The sequence below is a fragment of the Aricia agestis genome, chromosome 22, assembly GCF_905147365.1.
Source record: "Aricia agestis chromosome 22, ilAriAges1.1, whole genome shotgun sequence".
In the NCBI taxonomy this organism is placed as follows: domain Eukaryota; kingdom Metazoa; phylum Arthropoda; class Insecta; order Lepidoptera; family Lycaenidae; genus Aricia; species Aricia agestis.
In genome coordinates this window covers 5,344,371-5,367,349 of record NC_056427.1, presented here as the reverse complement: position 1 = coordinate 5,367,349, position 22,979 = coordinate 5,344,371, and the positions used below count along the sequence as shown (strand labels likewise).

The 22,979-nt window shown below is 37.1% G+C and overlaps 1 protein-coding gene across 1 annotated transcript in view; it reads right to left on the bottom strand.

Annotated features, from left to right (window-relative positions):
- Nucleotides 1-235: 235 nt before the first annotated feature.
- LOC121738035 (sex peptide receptor) overlaps nt 236-22,979 on the bottom strand; it is a 55,413-nt gene continuing 32,669 nt past the window's right edge. Inside the window, exons 4-5 of the mRNA XM_042129848.1 lie at nt 3,717-3,855; nt 236-1,360 (exon numbers count right to left, since the gene is read on the bottom strand). Coding sequence (XP_041985782.1) covers nt 815-1,360; nt 3,717-3,855 — 685 coding nt within the window. The 3' untranslated portion in view covers nt 236-814. The remainder of the gene's footprint in view (nt 1,361-3,716; nt 3,856-22,979) is intronic.

Here is a 22,979-nt window from a genome sequence, read left to right as displayed (position 1 = left end):
TCAATATTGCAATACAAACAATCAATATTACAGTACAAATTGTCAATATTACAGTACAAATTATCAATATTACAGTACAAACTATCAATAATACATTTACAATGATAAGGTGGGCACCGCCTTAAAGTACTATGAAATATACAATAGTGCTTAAAATATACACAAAAACAATAATTACTTACTTAATCATTTTTATAATTATAATATTCGTTAATCATATTATAAAGAGATGAGGTAAGGTGGGATTTCAAAATATTTAAGACAGCAAACATTTTTGCTTGTCTTTTGCATGAATATGTTGTTTTAATCCAACAATAATACAGTTTCAATAAGGTTTCGATGTATTATAGGTGTGTCCTGAAATTTAAGCCAGTACTTGCCAGCGCCTATGACGTCTACAAACACCAAACTGTTGATTCGTTCCGAAATATACGTCAGTGCTTTGGCGCATATGAATTTGTTGGGAGTTCATTATATTACGTCAAACTTGTCTTACCAGAGACACACTAATACAATATGGCGTCGGATTTAAGACGTCACGAGAACCGACCAATATACTGGCTTATATTTTAAAACTCTAAACTACAAAATGATATTCCCATGAAATGTCAAAGTCAAAAACTTCAAAAATCGTTTGACTTGTCAGGATACTATTTTGATTTGATGGAATCCGGAGCAAAAGTCTACTTTCACTCAGAACGTGGTTAGTTTTGTGCGTAAGTTTCGTTGAAAAGTGGACTTTATTTTGCGTGTGCTAGAGTCTACAATCAGACCTTGACAACCCCATCTTACCCCATCCGTTACTGATATGTCCTTAAAGTACAGTTTCGTTGGTACACGTTCTAGGACCATTGACCAAGGAATATCTACTGGAACCACCATTTCTAGTCGTGACCGCTCCTCTTATAAACAACTCCTTGAAAGTTTCCCTAAACTGCCTGGACATGCCGCAGTAGATGGCAAAATTGATGGGATAAGAGACGATGATGAAGAAATTCGTGACGAGGATCAGAATATTCGCGATATGGTAGTCCAGAATCTCAACAACGGTGCTGGATATAATGTGAAGGATTGTAACCACGGCAACAGGTATTTCTACCATCAGAAAAACTGTCACCACGACGATCAGCATTAAAGTGGTACAGTTGGAGTCTCTGAGGCGTTTGCATTCAGATTTTCTGTTCTCCTTGAAGAGTTTCTGTCGGTTGATCTGGGCTGTCCTCATAGCTCGGAACAGGAGGACGTTGAGGACGATCAGGGAAGTGCAGGGGATGAGGTGGACGAAGAGAACTCGGAAGGCAAAGTATGTGATGAAGTAAGCGTCCAAGGATAGCGTCTTCACCCAGGGAGAGAGCTCCACCTGAAAAAGAGATATTGTATTGGTGATTTTGTCTATATTTTGCTGTATTTAAAAGGGTATGCTGACATTTTTGAATGGTTATGAGTTATGTAGATAGACAGCTTACTATCTTTATAATAATAGGAGGGATGCAGACATATTAGAAGTGGAAAATTAAAATTTTTGATAATGTTTGTTTTTCACATACTTATATGGAGTCTTAGGACCAGAAATATAAATAATAATAGGGTCCCGTTTTTACCCTTTGGGTACGGAACCCTAAAAAAGAATGGATTTTATGTATAGTTTAGCAACGTAATAATTAATCGCAACTTTTTCAATTTTACGTTCTTCGGAATAAAAAGCTATCTTTTGTGGTTTACTATGCCTAACCTAACCTAATAATCAAAATAGATTAAGCAGTTTTCGCGATAGCAGACAATAGTCCTAAAAATATTATTTTGGACGAAAAACCACCGAAAACAACTTTAAATTAACAGTTTTAAATTAATGTCGCATATTTCATACATTTTTAATCCACAAAGGAAAATTTTAATCGAAGAATACTTTATGAATATTGTATACTGTATAGTGTATACTCATTAAAAGTAAAAGACGAAAATAAATTACAAAAAGGTTTCAATACAATTAGATCTCAAATAAAGCCGATGTGATAATGGCGGTTTCAGTGACGGTTACTGTCGTAAGGACTGGTTTTGGATGTTCAAATGTCTCCAACTTTAGGGCCCCATTGGGTCCAACGCTCAGAATTTGTTAGCACGACGTGTAAGCTTGAGAAAACAAGGCAATAAAACATTTCAATTGTCATACTAGTATTATAAATGCAAAAGCGTCGGTGTGTTACTATTTTAAGCTTAAAACCTTGAACCGAGTTTTATAAAATTTGGTATAGAAATACTATGAGGACTGGGTAAGAAAAAAGTGAGTACTACTGGCTAAAATGTTATTATGATCGTTTTGATACAGGACTAAGTAGAGTTTCTATACGAAAAAACTAATAACATCACAACTAAATTACGTCATGTCTAAAATAAAAGTTTTTGTTTCACAAGATATTAAATAAATTATTTAATAAACTCAAATTGCACTTAGTATGATAATATATATTGACAAAATCAAATATTACACTTTGTCACGGAAACAATTTTAACTTAAAACAGCCTGATTACTCAGAAATGTTCGTTCACGCCCATCCTTACTTTCGGTATCAGTGATAAACAAAAATGTATTTTCCGAGGGAATTTATTTTGTTTTGTTCACCATTTTGTGTTAATTTATGGTCATTTTCTGTCATTCGGTGTGGGTTTAATGGTCTTGTGTCCAATGGGTTTCTGTATGGTTAAAAAGACATCACAGATATTTATCAAGGGTTATTACATCTGTATTGGAGTGGAAATATGCTTGAGTAATTACAACCAACCAATAAACCAAAGTAATTACTTTGGTTTATTGGTGGACCTCTATAGTTGTTTGGAGTGTGGCTCTTGGTTTGGTCACGGGTTCGATTCCCGTTTGGACAAATGTAATTAAGCTCCTATTGCACAGTTTTTATCGCTTCGAGCGCGGCGACCGAATCACGAAATTCCGTAACGAAAATAAACCTCATACCCCCGTGCATCTTCTAACGTAGTTTCAGTTCCGCAGATTGCGGCACAGTGTATGTGTACGTGCGACCAGACATATGCGAATTATAATTGCAATAAGTAGATAATACTATGCAATAGCTTTACCGCGGCAGTCCCCGAGTGCCACACGTATTTATTTCCATGTTTGTTTTGGAGGCTGTCTGATCCATAAAGTTAATATTATACCTAGCGGAATAGAGCAACAATCTCGAGCTGTCAAACGAAACCGAAATTGGTTTTCATCTGTGTGAAAAATATGTGCACGTATACAATTATACAAGCTTGATTGAACATGAATTCTATGAGATTAAATTGTCAACTTGCGGCACGTGCTGACTGGACGTCAAAAAAGAGTGCCGCTGATGACAGTATCACACGTCTCTTTTTACCACGCAATGTTACTGATAGTGACATCTCTCTTGCTTAGGCCTTTGTTTCTCTATTCCGCTAGGTATATTAACTTTATGGGCTGATCACATGATTGTCTGACAAGATGATCCATGTAAAGCTAGCTACTCGCTAGTTCAATGTCGGTAGAAAGAAAAGAAAGAGGGCAGGAAAGTCACCTTTAATATCATAGGAATATGGTTGAAAAGCAATAATTATGTACCTTACAGTAAAGTAATAAAGTACATATTGCTCTGGCAATTACAAAAATTGCCTACCACTAGTTTTACAGTTGTGACACCAATATATTATACCCTAAGTAATAGTAATAAGGTTGAAATTACCGAGCACACGTTCTCGTAATGGCCCCTCCACCAGGTCACTCGTGATACGTAGTTCTGGTCGAAGAATCTTGGAAGCTGATGAAGGAAGGCCGCCACTCCGATGTAGATGAGGCATTTCTTCACTCGAGGCATCGTGCACCTGGAATTAAAGGAATTTGAGCTCTATTGTATGTGGATAGAGTTTAATTTTCAATGCTCTGATTTCGAGCAATTCTGTACACATTTTATCGTGCACCTGTTTTTTTTATTATTTATATAAAATAAGGGGGCAAAACGGATCACCCGATGGAAAGCAACTACCGTCACCCCTGGACACTCGCAACATTAGAAGAGCTGCAGGTGCAAAAAAATACCCAAGCCTTGAGAAGTCTACGGCCGCCCGTGGCCGCTCGTGGCCGCGATTTGTCAAGCGATACTATGTATTACAAAAATGAAGATAAAGTTTAAAATCACATGACACTGAAAGTGCTCGCCTCGCCGCTGCCATTCCGGTGTGCGCGGCCTTTAAACCTAAATAATTTGTCAAGTATTTTGCTAATTAGTAAAATATATCTAATTTTATTTTGAGTTAAATAAAAATTATCTGGCCGTTCAGTGCGATTAGGGTCTCAGACGGCTTACATTAGGGCAGTAACGACCATTTAGGGGCGAAGGGTATTAAATACGTGATAGGGTTTTAAAAAGGTTCCTTAGGCTTATTAAGGGCTGAAAAATTTATGATAAGATATTTAAGGTGTGGTTTATTTGACGCGTGACAGGTTTGTTTGATGACCTCTGTGGTTCAATGGTTAAGAGTGTGCGGCAGCTCAAGCCGGGGGTCGCGGGTTCGAATCCCGCCGACGGAACAAAAAGTTTTCAATGTTCCTGGGTCATGGATGTGTATTAAATATGTATTAATTATAATTATATCTTTAAACGAGCAATTCTTGTATATATAAATATATATAAGTATATATATATATCGGCTCCAACGATTTTCATGATATTTAGTATATAGGGGGTTTCGAGGGCGATAAATCGATCTAGCTAGGAATCATTTTAAGAAAATGTCATTTTATTCGTGTTTTATCGAATACCGAGCAAAGCTCGGTCAAATAGCTAGTTATGTATTAAATATAATTCCAATTGACGTCCGATTCTGAAATCGGACGTCAATTGGAATTTAAAAAATGCCTAAATGTTTAAAAGTGCCATATTGAGACGTTGACCAAGATAATGGACACGATTCTTATCATCGGTACGTCACGGTAGATAGGAAAAAAGTGCCAAGGATCGGAAAGCCACCTTTAAGCTGCGTTTCCACCAAAGTTTTTAAGATCCAATAGCACGCGTCAATGAAGCGATTCTATTGGTTCTCAAAAACATATTCCTCGCAACACATCTCCGGTGGAAACGCAGTTTTAGGCCGTTAAAATAAATTTAGTGTTTCAACTAAGTACATAATATTTGAACTGCACAAAAACTCGTTGCGTATTTCAAATTGTCGGAAAAAAAACTAAACACAAACGACGAACTATTAAATAAAATCCGTGGAAAACGTTACACGACACGAATGAAATAAAATATTTTCCTGTTTACTTGTGTGGGGTTGTGCATACGAGATGCTTGTGGCCGCGACTACAGCCGGCGACATTTTTAAATGCGTTTTTTAACACACTTTTATTAGCTTCACGGAACTATGTAAGAAAATCTTGGAATCTTGTTTGACCCACTTCCCGGTCTTCGATTAGGATGAAATTTTGTCCACACTCTGAGTTCTCGTCATTACAAATCCAATATGACGGCCTTCTCAAGATGGTGGACTGGGGGGTGAACCAAAATCTTTTCGTTATCGCTTCGTTATAGAATCGCCGATGAAAATGTATGGAATTGATATAAGCGTTCGTTAATATGACGTTGACGTTCGACTCGTCTAATGTCAATTCCATACATTTTGATCGACGATTTTATAACGAAGTGATAACGAAAAAGTTTCGGCTAAATGGCCAGGCTATTTGAAATGTACCTCCATATCATAATATTATGGGTAATAAATGAAAGGGTTTTTGTAATTTTTTATGCGTGCTAAAAGCGTGTTTTTTAAATTTTTAAACTATTTTTATGAAGTGACAACTTCATAAGAAGTAGCATTGTACAAAATTTTGTGATGGGTATTTTTAGACTGGATTTATGCATCCGCGCGAACGAGAGGTTTTGGAGGAGACACCGCGTATTACGTTTACACAGGGACAAAATATAGAGATTATGACAAAAGTTGTTTTATCATTTTGTGTCTAAATCTCTTCTTAGTTACTACTAATCGATAAAAGAATTTAACTCTCATGCTATCAAGAATAAAGTAATGAAAAATCGCAGACACTATTTATCTATATAAATAAAAATGATTTTCCAATTTTGTTAGTCTCTAAAACTCGAAAATGGCAGAACCGATTTGGCAAATTTTAGTCTTGAAATATTCGCTGAGTCCTGCCCTACTAGACAAGACGTGGCAAGCGATTATCGTAAACGCCAACAAAATGTATGCGATTTGACATAAGTCATCGCTTCGCTAGCGAATACTAATGTCAAATCCCATACATTTTGTTGGCGTTTACGATAATCGCTTGCTACTTGCCTCTAGGCCCAGGGCAGATTTGTAAGGCGAGAAAATATAAATCACGACAATTTTATTTCACTTGTTAGAAGTTCACTGGTTAGAAATACAAGCGTTGCGCTATTCTGTGTCTCGTCTGCCCAGACCCACCAGCTAATCGGTGGCAGTCAGCCAAATAACTGGCGTTAGTTTTTCAGATAGCAGTAAAAATGCCGTTACGGATTTTTGGATTATGTTAGGGTTTTAGATAAAGTTTACATGCAGTTTATAAAATACTAGATGTCAAGATGATGCCCGTTCAGTTGCGCCAAAATTAGTTCGCGCGTGAGCTGTACATTTATCCGGGATAAAAGGTTTTGTGCATAATGTTTTTTCCAAAGGTTACCTCCATACCGAATTTCAGCAAAAAAGGTTCAGCGGTTTTGGCGTGAAGAGGTTACAGACAAAATTTCACATTTATAATAATATTAGCTTGGATTAAAAGGAACGACACGAAATATATCAAGCAAGGGCGACTAACCCAAAATTGTCGATCTTATAATTCATTTTTATACTTGAAAATAAGCCCTGAATTGTTTCATTTTCCAAACATAGATACTACATTATATTTCCAAGAATGTGATCTGAGCGAAAACACGATATCTTAAAATTTTCTTGATAGAAAAAATCTCAAAGATGCATCTTATTTTGACGAATATTTCATATATTACCATAACCATGCATTCAACTAAGTTAATATTTTATGACATTGTATGTATACAATTCTATTATTGAGACACTGACCTGGCGGATTTTTAAAATGTTGTATATTATTTATCGACTTATTAAGAAAGTTTAACTCGGCGATGATTCCACGTCGTCCTTTTTCACCTGGCATATGAAAGACGGGCGTGAGTGTGAAGAGAGAAGGACGATGTTTGATTTTTTGGGTTAGTTGCCCTCTTAAGTAAGTACATTTTACATATTATGATTAAATTCTACGTGTTTTTTGTTAATTACTCCTTACTAATTAATGGTTTTTGTGTGTGTTAATTTTTCGTTAAAGTTTTCGAATGAATTATAAATGAGCTCACGGAAATAAAATTAAGTTTATTCAAATACGGTAAGTCCTTTTCAATATAAAATAAGTTGTAATTATCTAGTAATAGCGTCCACAACCCGTTGCAGGCGTAATTATAACAATTTATAAAATTATTTCATCACAAGTAAATATCACTGATTATTTTTCCGACCCAAATATCGACCAATAGAATTGCACCATTCGACGTCACGTGGTACAACCTACATGGTATTATACTGATAATTTTTTGAAAATTTTCTCTGGTAGTTGCTATATATAAAAGACAAACACGTCAAACTGACAGGTTGAATTCAATTGTGTCTCATGGTGCAATTATATTGGCCGACATTTGGGACGGAAAAATAATCCCCCGAATACCACACGAGCTTCAAAATTATCTGGCATTTCCCTCAAGGTTCCCTGCAAACAAATAAAGTCGTCAAGTTTTTCAGGAAAAATCACTCGCGCTTCGCGCTCGTGATTTTTTAACCTGAAAAACTTGAATCCTTCATTTGTTTGCAACGAACCTATCGGGAAATATCCGATAATTTTGAAGCTCTTGTGGTATTATAAGTGAAAACTCAATTTACAAAAATTAGCATACTTCAATAAGTCTGGGATAAAAATCCTTTTTCCCGCCTTGACGGGTACAAAATGTTGTAATAAAAATCCTATGCTGCATACATTATCCGGTAATTTATAATATTAACTAGATGATTCCCGCAACTCCGTTGCACTGAAATAGGGAATATTTATTTATTTACCAACGCCTCCGTAGTCCAGTGGTTAAGAGCGTGGCTCTTGACTCGGAGGTCGGGGGTTACATTCCCGCATTGGAAACTGTAATGTGTGCCTTAACGCTTTGGAGTTAAGGTTGGATATAGCAATGTTCGGTTTTGATACTTCGCTTCGACTCTGCGCTAATATAAATTGACCCTAAGGGTCGCACGTCAAAAGTCCGCATCTGTGGTGCAACCCTTTCCGGGGCGCTGTGTGCAAACACAGCGATAAACTACTTTTGTGTTTGTTTATCATATTGAAACGCGTTTATGTAGAGCAAGACAGCTAGCAAGCGTCGTTTGAGTTCTCAGTAGAGATGGAATATATATGCAGTTACTTTGACGGAAAAGGATATATTTTGATAGTTTTTGTTGCGAAAAAAAACGCTCAATAAACGAATAAGACTGCAATATTTTGACGCTAGAGGTAGCACCAGCACAGACAGTAAACAAAAAGTTTTGTTCGACGTTTGTGTCAATATTCTGATATGACATGTGCTGTCGGATTGTGGTCAGATTATTTACTATATGTGCCTTTGCGTATTATAAAACATCGCGCCCCACGTTGCAGACAATACGTAGATATTTAGTGTTAGTGTTAGTATAATTGTATGTATGTTAGTCTATAAGGTATTTACATTATGGCCCAAGTTGCCCGATAACTCACACACCGATGACCCTTACAGGGGTTCGCCACTGTTGAGGGGATAGCAAGCTAAATTGGTTTACGGCCGTTCCCAATATTTGATCTATCTCTGGTTTTGCCCTACTAGAGATAGGAATAGCTCACAATTGACATAAATAGATCAAATATTGGGAACCGCCGTTAGCCATCTAAGATGCTGTAGATAAACATACAGACAGGCAGACAAACTTTCACATTTTTAATAATAATAGATGACCCGGTAAACTTCGTATCACTTCCCCCCCCCCAGTTCTATTTATGAATAGAAAAATATATTGTTATGAATTACGCGTTTTCATAAAATGTAATACTTATTCAGTTATTCTACAGTAATACGGTCTCGCTCGCTTTGAAAAGACCGCTGTAACTTTCTTATTTAGTAACTTTCTAACGGATATTATGATTGTTGATGTTGTTAGTGTAAGAAAAAAAATTTGGAAACACCTTGGCTCTCACCTATAAGGTGCCTAACTAAACAACAGTTTTTGTTTAGTTTGGCACCTTATAGGTCAGAGCCAGGGTGGGGCAAGCGCCCCAGCTTGCCCCAGTGTGGCTACGCCCACGTTTTCTCCTAATATAAACCTTCTCTGGACTTTCGTAAATATTTTGAGATTAAAATTAGCCGAATCGGTTCAGCCATTCTCAACTTTTAGCGAGACTAACGAAATTAAAAGTTTATTTTAAGCTATAGCAAAGCTTTTATTGCGGGTTTTGAGCGCGGCGACCGAATCAAAAAATTCTGTAACGAAAATAAACCTAACACCGCGTCTGTGCTGAGTTGGCATGCATCGTCTAACGTCGTTTTTTTTTAATGAAATAAGGGGGCAAACGAGCAAATAGGTCACTTCCGTCGCCCATGGACACTCGCAGCATCAGAAGGCAGGTACGTTGCCGGGCTTTTAAGACGGAATAGGGTTGTAGGAATATTTGAATAGGGTAATAGAGGAGGGTAGGGATGGGAAGGGAAGGGAATAGGGTAGGGGATTGGGCCTCCGGTAAACTCACTCACTCGGCGAAACACAGCGCAAGCGCTGTTTCACGCCGGTTTTCTGTGAGAACGTGGTATTTCACCGGTCGAGCCGGCCCATTCGTGCTGAAGCATGGCTCTCCCACGTATAATTTAATTCGACAGATTTCAGCACGGTGTGAGTGCCACACGTTTTTATTAATTTAAATACCTCTATAGATAATAATAATAGTGCTAGAACATGATGATAACTAGATCTTTGACTAGTGTATTTCTAAGCAAAATGAGCAGAATTCTAGCCATTCCATATGTCCGGATATCCGAATGAGCAGGAATTTGTATCGAATACCTGACATACTGGTCATACTAGCAGTCTTAGGGTGGGTTGCACCAACTTACTTTAGCTATAACTGTAACTTTAACCATAACTTTAAATATAACTACAATGCAAAATGTCAAATCTTTGGTTAAAGTCTAAAATGGATGCCATATTTAACCATAACCTTGAGCTCGACAAGGCTTTGTATGAACGTGGCTGTCAAAGGAACTAACGCTGTCATCATACAAAAATGCCATTTTTGACAGTTCTCCTTTACCAGCAGCGCCCCCGCCCACGTTTATTTCAAGCCTTGTCGGACTAGCTGTCATCTGTCAAATTCTGTAGTCAAAGTTAAGGTTAAAGTTAAAGTTAGCCTTAAGAGGAGTCCACACCGCCGTTTTTCCATACAAACGCTGTCCCCTGTTTCCTCCCTGGATAATGCCGGTAGAGTTATAATTTTTTTCCTGAATATCTATGGCCACTATTAGCATGTCCCTATGTTTTCTTTTTTTTCATAATTTTATTATTAAAAAAGATAAGAACGTCCGACAACCCAAAAAAATGGCAAGATTTTCCTCTGTGTTTAAATACCCAGAAAACAAAACTGGCTAAAATATACAAAAAAAAATAAAACATAGGAACACAGCTCAAGCCTTGCTTTAATTCCTAATGAAAAAAGTACTTAAATCGGTTAAGTTTTGGAGAAGGAATCAGCGGACAACGAATGGAAGATTTTCTGTTTTTTTATTAGAACTTTTGTCGTATTGTCTCTATCGCGCTCTGCGGTGGGAGACTTGAGATTGGTGAGACAGCAATACATTTTCAAATACCTATTTTCAATTTCTCTCGCCCCTGGTGTATCCTCTTAACTATAACCATAACTTTGACCATAACTTTGACCATAACTTTAACTTTAACCACGCCTCTGATGCAACCCACCCTTATATCACTACAGTAAATTTATTATAGCAAATGTGAATGTCAGTTCTTGCGCAAGAACAAGAAAATAAATTTTAAGATTTTTAGCATATACATGTAGATTTTTTTGTATATTGGTAAATTTTTGGTACTAGAAATTTAAAAGTAGCTTAGGATTTTAAGTTTAAAAAACGTAGGGTAATAAGACTAATAAGAAATGATTTTTTCAAAATTAGGCCTCTAAGGGGACGAAAAATATAATCGACCTTAATTCCCAGGAGCATACAAAACAAAGCCACGGAACATAGCTAGTATTATAATTATGTATACATTAAACATATTATTTTATACATTAATGTAAGCACTTGGCAATATCCCTTGTGGCATCTTGTGAATAATGTATATGCCATTATCAATATCTTAATAGCAATTATATTATTCAGTATTCAGCGGGGTCCGCTTGTGTATAGAACAGTAAATTCTACATTTTTTGAGATAAAAAGTTTTGTTTGTTCTTCCTTACGGTCTACTTTATGTGTGGGCCAAATTTCATCAAAATTTAATAATAATAATATCTATGGACGCTTCACACCACGTCAGTCTGGCCCCGTGGTAAGTACCTGAAGGACTTGTGTTACGGGTACCAGACAACGGAAATATATTTAATACTTTTATACTATACATATATTTAAGATTTTTATTACATGATACACATATTTAATACACATCCAAGACCCAGGAACTTTTTGAAAAACTTTTTTGTTCCGTCGCGCGTCGGCGGGATTCGAACCCGCGACCCCTGGCTTGAGCTACCAGCAGCTCACCAACTGTGCCACAGAGGTACCTATGACAGAGGTCGTATAAATCAGTGAACTGTGCAATTAGATAATACTAGATGTCGCCCGCAACTCCGTTGCGCCAAAGGTCGTCTATCGGGAACCGTACATTTTACGTGCAAGTATCCCTATATCAAATTTCAGCAAAATCGGTTTAGCGGTTTGGGCGTGAAGAGGTAACAGACAGACACACTTTCACATCTATATATTATATAAAAAACTCAAAGGTGACTGTCTCGTTTGTAATATTAGTAAGGTATGGATATTTGTCATATTTAACAAACATTTCTCTACGTCATTATCATTACCGTCCATCCATAACACAGCATCCATCTTGCAGTGGACGTGTTTGCCATATCATTACCTGCTCATCCATCATAGCTTAGCTTAGATAGCTTAACTATAGCGCGCAGACTACGCTAAGCTAGATCTATAATCTATTCTTAAATATAAAAATGGATTTTCAAATGTGTTAGTCGCGCTAAAACTCGAAAACGGCTGATCGGATTGGGCTGGCAGGTCTTAAAATATTTGTAGAAGTCCAGGGAAAGTTTTAAAGTGACAGGAAGTTCACCGGGACAGCAAGTCTTATAATATATAAAATTATATCGTGTCACAATGTTAGGCCGCGTACTCCTCCGAAACGGCTTTACTGATTTTTACCAAATTTTATATGCATATTCAGTGGGTCTGAGAATCGGCTACTGGGTACTTTTTGTACTGATAAGTGCGTTTGTTGAATAAATAATAGTAAATTATTACAACTCGAGACTGACGGCGACCATTGTTTGTGCGACGGGATAGCGATGAACGTTGCCATGGTGACATACCTACTTAGTTAGTCACTTCAATAAAATAATACGGGCGAAATACTTTATATGGCAAAGAAACGTTTGCCGGAATAGTTAGTAATATTGTAATTGCGAAACTGTGTCTGTCTGTCTGTTCACGCCCAAACCGTAGAACCGATTTTGCTGTCATAGTCCCGGGAAAGGCCATAGGATACTTTTAACGCGAAAAATGTACGGTTCCCACGCGATAAACGAATTTTGGCGCAACGGGCGTTATACAACGTGACATTTTAGTGGTTGTTTTCCCGCAGCAGAACGATTTACCTACAGTATCGAATAATTAGGGTAGTTCCCGAACCGGTGGTAGGCATCAGGTACTCGTAGACATTCTGGAAAAATTTGATTCAAATTTACTCAGAAATAATACATTTTTATTTTTATTTTATTTTATAATGCATGTTATTTTTTGAAAATAAAAATATTTTGTATGACGTATGGTAACTTTAGACCGATAGACGCGAGCGGCTATAACCCGGCCGAATTTTATTTATGTTTTGAATAAAAAAAAAACTTCACAAATCTAATACTACTACTAACATGGAATCATTTTACTGCGGGAAAACAACCATTAAAATTTCACGCAGTATTCTTACTAGGGACATTTACGTGGGAGAGCCATGCTTCGGCACGAATGGGCCGGCTCGACCGGATAAATACCACGTTCTCACAGAAAACCGGCGTGAAACAGCGCTTGCGCTGTGTTTCGCCGAGTGAGTGAGTTTACCGGAGGCCCAATCCCCTAACCCCTACCCTATTCCCTTCTCTACCCACAACTATTCCCTTCCCTTCCCTTCCCTACCCTTCCCTATTACCCTATTCCCTCTTAAAAGGCCGGCAACGCACTTGCAGCTCTTCTGATGCTGCGAGTGTTCATGGGCGACGGAAGTTGCTTTCCATCAGGTGACCCGTTTGCTCGTTTGCCTCCTTATTTCATTAAAAAAAAAGTATTGTATTATTATAATGGCCTCATCATATAAATACTTATAGCTCTCTTTAATATGCCCATATCCTTATCCTTAGTAATATTATAAATGTGTAAGCGTGGATGTTTGTTACGCTTTTAAGCAAAAACTACTTGACGAATCATCATGAAACTTTGTACACATACTATTAATAATATAATAATATCTATGGACGCTTCACACCACGTCAGTCTGGCCCTGTGGTAAGTACCTGAAGGACTTGTGTTACGGGTACCAGACAACGGAAATATATTTAATACTTTTATACTATACATATATATAAGATTTTTATTATATGATATACATATTTAATACACATCCATGACCCAGGAACTTTGAAAACTTTTTGTTCCGTCGGCGGGATTCGAACCCGCGACCCCCGGCTTGAGCTACCAACAGCCCACCAACTGAGCCACAGAGGTCGTCAAACTCTTAACTCTTGGAGGTATCAAAAGCAACATAGATTTTTATTTATAAAAATATTTTTTAGAAAAAAAAATTCTGTTTACGTGGACGCGCGGACGAAGTCGCGGGCAACAGCTAGTAAGTTATAATTTAATATGACCGTATAATAGATAAATGATAATATTAACTGCCAATATCACTTCGGTTATGATATTGTCGTAAAACACCACAGAACTCATAAAATATAATACATAACTCGTTGAGGGGGAAACGCACCTGGCAGCCACCTGGTGTGGCAGATTTTATTGGTTGTAGACGATTGTAAAGATCTACTCAATTTTATATCTTATATCTTTAAACGAGCAATTCTTATATATATATATATATATATATATATATATATATATATATATATATATATATAAATATACATAGTTGGCTGTGAAAGTAGCAGCGCTGAAAAATGATACTTTTTTAATTTTTTGTTTTTTAAAATTTTGCTATTTCAGGGCTGCTACTTTCACAGTGAACTTGTGTATAATTATGACGAACCCATATACACTCTAAAGTATTATCACTTAGTTTTGTTACATGCTGTATAAGTAATCACTAATCACTAATCACACTAATATTATAATGGGGAAAGTTTGTGAATTTGTATGTTTGTAACTTCTTCACGTCTACGGCTGGAGCGATTTTTATAAAATTTTTATACGTGGGAGAGCCATGCTTCGGCACGAATGGGCCGGCTTGACCGGAGAAATACCACGTTCTCACAGAAAACCGGCGTGAAACAGCGCTTGCACTGTGTTTCGCCGAGTGAGTGAGTTTACCGGAGGCCCAATCCCCTACCCTATTCCCTTCCCTACCCTCCCCTATTACCCTATTCCCTCTTAAAAGGCCGGCAACGTACCTGCAGCTCTTCTGATGCTGCGAGTGTCCATGGGCGACGGAAGTTGCTTTCCATCAGGTGACCCGTTTGCTCGTTCGCCTTCTTTATTTCATAAAAAAAATATATCACAATTTATTTTCTCTAATAACCGCGGGTAACACCGCGGGGCACAGCTAGTATAAGATATCCGTGATTAAAGTTGTCAATCTCTTTCCCACAAAACAAAATTAAAGGTACAAGTTGGAACCGAGCGACACGCGGCAACTGCTGACAATACTGGTTTGTATGTATTTCTATGAAATACCCTCCACAGCTAGCGACACGAAGCTTGCGACACTTATTTATAGAAATACCAACTATTTAATATTATGTATTCTGTGGAAACACATAGAAACCAGTAGCGTCGCGACGACACGTCGTCCGCTTCATGTAGCAGGCTTTCAACTTGTAAAGGTACCTTAAGAGGATACACCAGGGGTGAGAGAAATTGAAAATAGGTATTTGAAAATGTATTGCTGTTTCACCAATCTCAAGTCTCCCACCGCAGAGCGCGATAGAGACAACACGAAAAAAAGTTCTAATAAAAGAACAGAAAATTCGTTGTCCGCTGATTCCTTTTCCAAAACTTAACCGATTTAAGTACTTTTTTCATTAAGAATTAAAGCAAGGCTTGATCTGTGTTCCTATGTTTTATTTTTTTTGTATATTTTAGCCAGTTTTGTTTTCTGGGTGTTTGAACACAGAGGAAAATCTGGCCATTTTTTTGGGTTTTTGGACGTCCTTATCTTTTTTATTAATAAAATTATGAAAAAAAAAGAAAACATAGGGACATGCTAATAGTGGCCATAGATATTCAGGAAAAAAATCATAACTCTACCGGCATTATCCAGGGGAGAGCGTTTGTATGGATAAACGGCGGTGTGAAATCCTCTTAAGAATGAATTTTGTATGAAAAAAAAACAAATATGAAATAAGCAGCTCATGTCTGATTACTTCGCTACGAATATGCTACGCCGCGCTACGAAGCTTTACGAGCGTAGAGGGTCTACGACATTTCGTAGCACGCTCTACGACACAGAGCAGGTACACATTAGCCTTGTCCACACTGTGCCTTTTTCTGTCTGTCATCAAGGGCATGCGTTATAGCGCAGTCAACAGCGCACGTGAGCTCTGACCGTATCCAAAACTTCAAAAATGACAATATTGGCGTTGCGTTCCTTGACGCATTCAATAATTGAATGCGCCAATACGAAAGTTGATGACGAAAATTGAAGATGAAAGTGCACAGTGTGGACATAGCTATTGGGCGTTTTGAAGCGCGCGTTAGGCGCGCTCTATGTGTACACGCTCTAAGAGAAAAAACTTAGCGTTTTTAAAATCACTACATAATCTAAACTTAATATTATAAATGCGAAAGTATGTCTGTTTGTCTGTCCGTCTGTCTATCTGTCTGTCTGTTTTTTTTTTGAAAGCGTGACTGTCTCTCTTTCTGACTATCAATATTTAACTCACTGAATCGAACAAAAAGATGTTTAGAACTATGCCCTTATAGACTTTAAGGAAGGAAGGGCATATTTAATCACTACTAGAGATCGACCAATGGTCGAAATTAGACCTTAGTTTCGGCGACATTAGGACTACTACCTATATTTTGTAAAAAAATATTGACTTTATCATAATATTTTTTCAACTCTTGTCTCTGGGACTCAGCTGAACTGAGACTGGCCGTGTAAGCATTGTCATAGTATCTAAGATTCAATACAAAAAAAAAAACTATAATCCATTTTCAATTTGTCAACTTGTTGTCAACAGACTTCAACCATAAATAAAAGAGTATAATTCGTATGTATAGGCTTGTCACTCAAAAATCTGTCATTTTTCCTAGTGTGTGTGTTGTAGTGTGTGTGTAATGTTTTATTTGTTAAAAAATGTATGATAAAAGCATAATTTCAAAATAATATTAGCTCGATGCACTCCTTCACCATATAAACTATAACTGTGCAAAATTTCATTCACCTACGTTTCCCCGTTTTTCGTCAAAAGGGATACAAAGTTTTTGGCTCACGTATTAAGAAATCCCTAATACATATTAATATCCTCTTCAAGATAACAATAAAGTTTTTTTGGGCATAAAAATTAGTGTCAAATCACGTTCATTATAAAAACTTTAGGTCGTTTTTAAATCTTAAAATATTACCCAAGCATTGTAAGAGCATGGCCACATGGCTATGACGCATTGCGTCGTCGCACCTGAATAACGCATCGCGTTGCGTTGACGAGCGATAACACAATACGAGCCTGAAGGCGATGAAAATGCAAGTGCGTATTTACGAAGGCCACGCGGAATGTTTAGTATAAAATGCTTGCTGAATCGGCAAATATTGCTCTGCCTTTAGGGCTAACACTAAAACTCGCGCGGGCGCACGCACGCGTGTGTATAAATGAAAAATAGTATGGGCAGCGTCGTCGCCCGCGTCCGCGCTCCGTCGCACGCGCCTGCGCTGCCCATACTATTTTGCATGTATATGACGCAGCCAACTGGTTTAAATAGCCGTTCAATCAACAGCTAGCCCTGTGACTGAACAACGCCATTCAATTACACGTCTAGCTTTTTGATTGATTCAAAAGCCGCCGTTTGATTGAATTAGTTCAGCGCTCACCACCGCAAGCCTTGAATCTTTTGACCTAGTGAAGAGCTGTTTTTCAGACGTTTCGAAACCTTCAACTGTTAAAAAAACTTCAAAAGCGTGATTCAGGATTATGTGTTTTCGTCACAAAATTTGATATTGATTTACTATATTACGATATTTTTTCGATCACTCCACTTCAATTTCCAACGGACGCTAATAAAAAGTTCTTGCGACGACGCATCGCACCGCAAAGGTTTTTCGTGGCCTCGCATTACTGACAGTTACTGTCAAACCTCAAGTCGACGATTACTCAGCAAAATGTTCTCAAACTTTCATCAAAGCATAATACCAACTTTGGTACGACTTTTATATTAAAATGGGATATTATTAAATGCACATCAGAATAATTTTGCAGCACACTACCTTAACTCCGCTAATTAACTGAATGCATACCAGAAAAACTAATGCTGATCAAAAAAAACAATTGATTAACTGAACATGTCCTTAAAAAAAAACTTAAACATCATACAAAACGAGACGACCTTTATAACCGAATTCACACCAAAAGTATGGATCATACATCGGATATATTATTTGTAAAACTAAAATTTAAATTGTTTATCAAAAATACTAACTTGCACTCTAAATTGGACAATCTTACAACGAAATTTCTAAAAACGATATCGAAAGGTGCACCACAGTAAAATCAATTTCTATTATCAAAACAAGTCTACAAATTGACAAATCGTGCGACTAAAATATTTTTAGCCTAACTTTATTTTCTTTTTGTTTCTCTGTTTTACTTAAAAACATGTTGGGGCCTCCTCATCTAACGCCGCACTTACTCCTTTGCGCTCGCTCTTTACTCTTTAGCGACCACAGATATAATATCTTGATCTATTTCTGTGTTAGCGACAAAGATTTTTGGTAATTATGATGAGATATGGTGAAAGATTTTATCATTCCAAAACTACATAATTCAAGGTTTCTTGATAAAAATTAAGAAAAATTATCAAAATTTACTATTGTGTTGTAATTGTATGGGTTAGTAAATTTATTAATGATTCTTAAATAATTAATAGCAATGTTGGCCCAATACGACTTGATTGGGTTAGGTTAGATAGCTACGCTGCGCTACGCTCCCGCCTTAGCCATCGTGGTAATTTTTTTGTGAACCATCCAGAAGTAGAAGCCAGTTGTTTTTTTCTTTTTTTTTCTTTAGTAGCTTGTCAACCTCTAAAGTGCAATTCCTAAGCCGGAGGCTTAATAATTTTGCAATATATCGGTAAGGAACCCTTTGTGCGCGAATCCGACTCGCTCTTTGCCGATTGTTTATTATTATTGTTTATAAACTGAGTTACCATTCACTGTGCCAAAGTTTAGTCCATGTTAAGTTGGCACTTGATGATTTTTATGTGTTTTTAATTATGAACATAACAGATTAAATTGGGTTTTATTTAGAATAAATGATGTTCCTTAAATTAATTTAGGTAATGGTTTTCCTTTAAAAAGTTGTAGTATGTTTGTTAAACTAAGGAATTGTTAGATATACAATTTTAATAATAGTTATTCGTTCAGTAAAACAGTTTTGCAAATAACTTTAAATAGTGTGCTTAATTCGCATTATTTAGGGTGCATAATTAGTGTGCAAGTCAGTATTTTTGGTGAAACTTTCCAATATTTTGATCGAGAAAAGGGAATATACAGATATTGATTTAAATACATACCTATTAAAATATTCAACATTTTACAAAATCTTTTATACTTTATACAGTGTTTGTCCGAAAATTCGAGGCATTTATTTACGCAGTTTTCATATTTTAAAAATGAGAGAAGTCTTTAAAAATACCTTTTTATCATACTTACTTTAACCCACGGTTTCAAACGCAAGAAACAGGCAATTATTACTGGCAAAACCTTCATCCCTTGTTAAACTCCTGGATGGAAATTTCCATCTTTTTTCAAATTTTTTAACAACATGTGGGATATACAGGGTGTAACAAAAATAAGTGATACTCGTAATATTTTAGGGAAACTCGTGACATTTGGGTGCTTGTCCATACAAAAGTAAAAAAAAATTTGGTCTTTCAGCGCTGCTACTTTCACAGTGAGCTCTCTATAAGGAACACATACACACCCTAAAGTTATATCACTTATTTTTGTTACACCTTGTATACATATGTATATGTATATATTATGACATCCACAAAAAGGATTTTTTCATCCAGTAGATCCAGAGATAGCTCATAAAACGTCGCAAACGCACAAACTCACCGCGCGGGAACTGTACATTTTTCAGGATAAAAAGTACCCTATATTCTTCCCTGGAACTTAAAGTATCTCCATACCAAATTTTAGCAAAATCGGTTCAGCGGTTTGAGCAGGAAGAGGTAACAGACAAAATATAGACTGATACAGCATTAATAATACTAGCTGTTTGACCGAGCTTTGCTCGGTATTCGATAAAACACGAATAAAATGACATTTTCTAAAAATTATTCCTAGGTAGATCGATTTATCGCCCCCGAAACCTCCTAAATACTAAATATCATGAAAATCGTTGGAGCCGATTCCGAGATTCCAATTATATATATATACAAGAAGATATAAGATATAAGATTATGGATTGTAAAAATTATGTCCAAACTACGAAATTACTTTCAAATGCCAAAAATGTAACGTAATTTTCTCGTCTCAGCAATTTCAGCACACTTTTTATTTCAGTAATATTAAGGATCTATTTTTACCGGCTCGACAAAATTGACAAAAAATTCTTTTTAGGGTTCCATACGCAGATGGTAAGAACGGGAACCTATTACTGAGACTTCGATGTCAGTTTGTATGTCTTCAGGCTTCTCAAGAATCGCTATACCTCTTTTTTACAGATTGTGAATTTCTGTTGCCGCTATAACAATAAATACAAAAAACAGAAAAAATGAATATTAAGGGGAGCTCCGATACAACAAACTTGATTTTTTGGTCATTTTGCTCGACATCAGTAACGGTAAACGTAGGCAGCTAAAATATTCACAAAATCCTCAATTATATTTATACTTATTAAAGTATAAATATAATTAAAGATTTTGTGAATATTTTAGCGATATTATAATACAAAAATTTAAATAAAATTAATTTAATGAATAACTTAATTGTATGCCCACAAAAACTTTTTTTTGCTATAAAATGGTAAGAACCATTTTATTCGATCCGATTATGTTCGACTCGCACTTGGCAGATTTTATTAAACACTGGCCCATATCGTTTGTCAATAAAAGTGATTTAAAAATAAAACGCAAAATGGCGGACATTTTCGACCCTCCAAATTGGCGACAAATGATATAATGATTAAATATCACGCGATCCAGGAGCGGTCTCGTATAAAAGTAAAATAGCAGTTAAAAAAGGTATTCCGCCCTTAATATTTTATACTTGTTAACATTATCCAATGAGTCTCTAAAATACTAGAGTAGCAATGTCTTACAAAAGATTCTCAGAAATGCGTAACCACTTTTTTGTTCTAAAGACAATGTCAAGTCATATTTTCGTTATGTCATTATGTATGTGAGATATGCCTGCACTTCCAATCTAGTTACGTTAGTAACATAGAATATCATTGACATTATCTGTAAAATGTCAATTAAGTTGCGCAAAAATTTGTTCAACGCGCGGGAACCAAATTTTTTCGTGATAAAAAGTACGCTATGTCGTGGGCCGTGACTATGTCCTTTCCCGGGACTCAAAGTATATCCATACCAAATTTATACGTGGGAGAGCCATGCTTCGGCACGAATGGGCCGGCTCAACCGGAGAAACTGTGGTGTTTCACAGAAAACTGGCGTGAAACAGCGCTTGCGCTGTGTTTCACCGAGTGAGTGAGTTTACCGGAGGCCCAATCCCCGACCCTATTTCCTTCCCTTCCCTACCCCTTATTACCTTCCCTCTTGAAAGCCGGCAACGCACCTGCAGCTCTTCTGATGCTGCGAGTGTCCATGGGCGACGGAAGTTGCTTTCCATCAGGTGACCTGTTTGCTCGTTTGGCCCCTTATTTCATAAAAAAAAATGTTCCCTTCATATATTAAAAATACTTACACGTAGAAATCGAGTTTCTTTGAGAGTTCCAGGCTAATTTGTGAAAAAGCGTTTGATGAGGCTTTTGTGGGGCACAGAGTTAGAAAAAGAAGATACGTCAAGTGAAAAGCAAAATGGGCCAAGTGTGAGTCAGGGCTTGTACCACGAAACTGTTTTGAGACTCAAACAATCGAACGATAATGCCGCATCCTACTCTAACAAACATGAAATGACGTTGTTAGGGTAGGTCGCGGCATTCTCAAAACGGTTTCGTAGTAGGATTCTCGCACGAAGGTAAGGCAAAATAAGTTTTTATTTTTCTGTTTGAGTTTTCGTTACGAAATTTCTTGATTCGGTCGCCGCACTCAAAACCCGTAATAAAAGCTATGTGCAATAACTGAAACATCTATAATATGTCGCAGCCGACTGGTTTAAATAGCCGTTCAATCAAACAGCTAGCCCTTTGACTGAACAACGCCATTCAATCACACGTCTAGCTTTTATATTGAATATTTTAGTCGCTCAAAACGTTCAACACTACAGCTGATTCAAAAGCCGCCGTCTAATTGAAGTAGTTCAGCGCGCACCGCTGCGGCGCTAGGAGCGTTTTATTTACAATATGGCGTCAACTAGCAGGTGTTTGTTGGTGTTTGTGGTTGTTTTTCGGAAAGAAAGTAGATAATAAAAGTTACAAGTGTTATTAAAGAGACAAAAATTGTGGAGGCACATTTGTGTGAATTAAAATTAAAATTTCAACAAATATTCGAGGAGAAATTACGGGATTATGAAATGGATGGACCTAGCCTTCCCCGAAAGGGGGGTTCGGGGGGCACAGCCCCCCGTCAAAACAAAAACAAACACAATCCAGAAATTCCAAAAGTTGGTTAGGTTAGGTTAGAACTTAGACCACAACACAGAGGGAGCCGAGCGAGCGTGCTGCGGTAGCAGCCGGCGACCGCCGTCAAACAAAAGGGGGGATCGGGGGGCGCAGCCCCCTGCCAAAATAAAAACAAACCAGTGGGCTAAGCGTCGTCTAGCTGTAGTGTTGAACATTGTAGTCAACAAGTCGGCTAAACGACGTATAGCCGTGTGATTGAATGGCGTTGTTAGTCAAAGGGCTAGCTGTTTGATTGAACGACTATTTAAACCAGTCGGCTGCGACATATATATAAAATTCTCGTGTCGGCGAGTCTGACGGCGACTATTGTTTGTGCGACGGGATAGCGATGGACGTTGCCATGGTGACATACTTATTTAGTCACTTCAATAAAATAATACGGACGAAATACTTTATATGG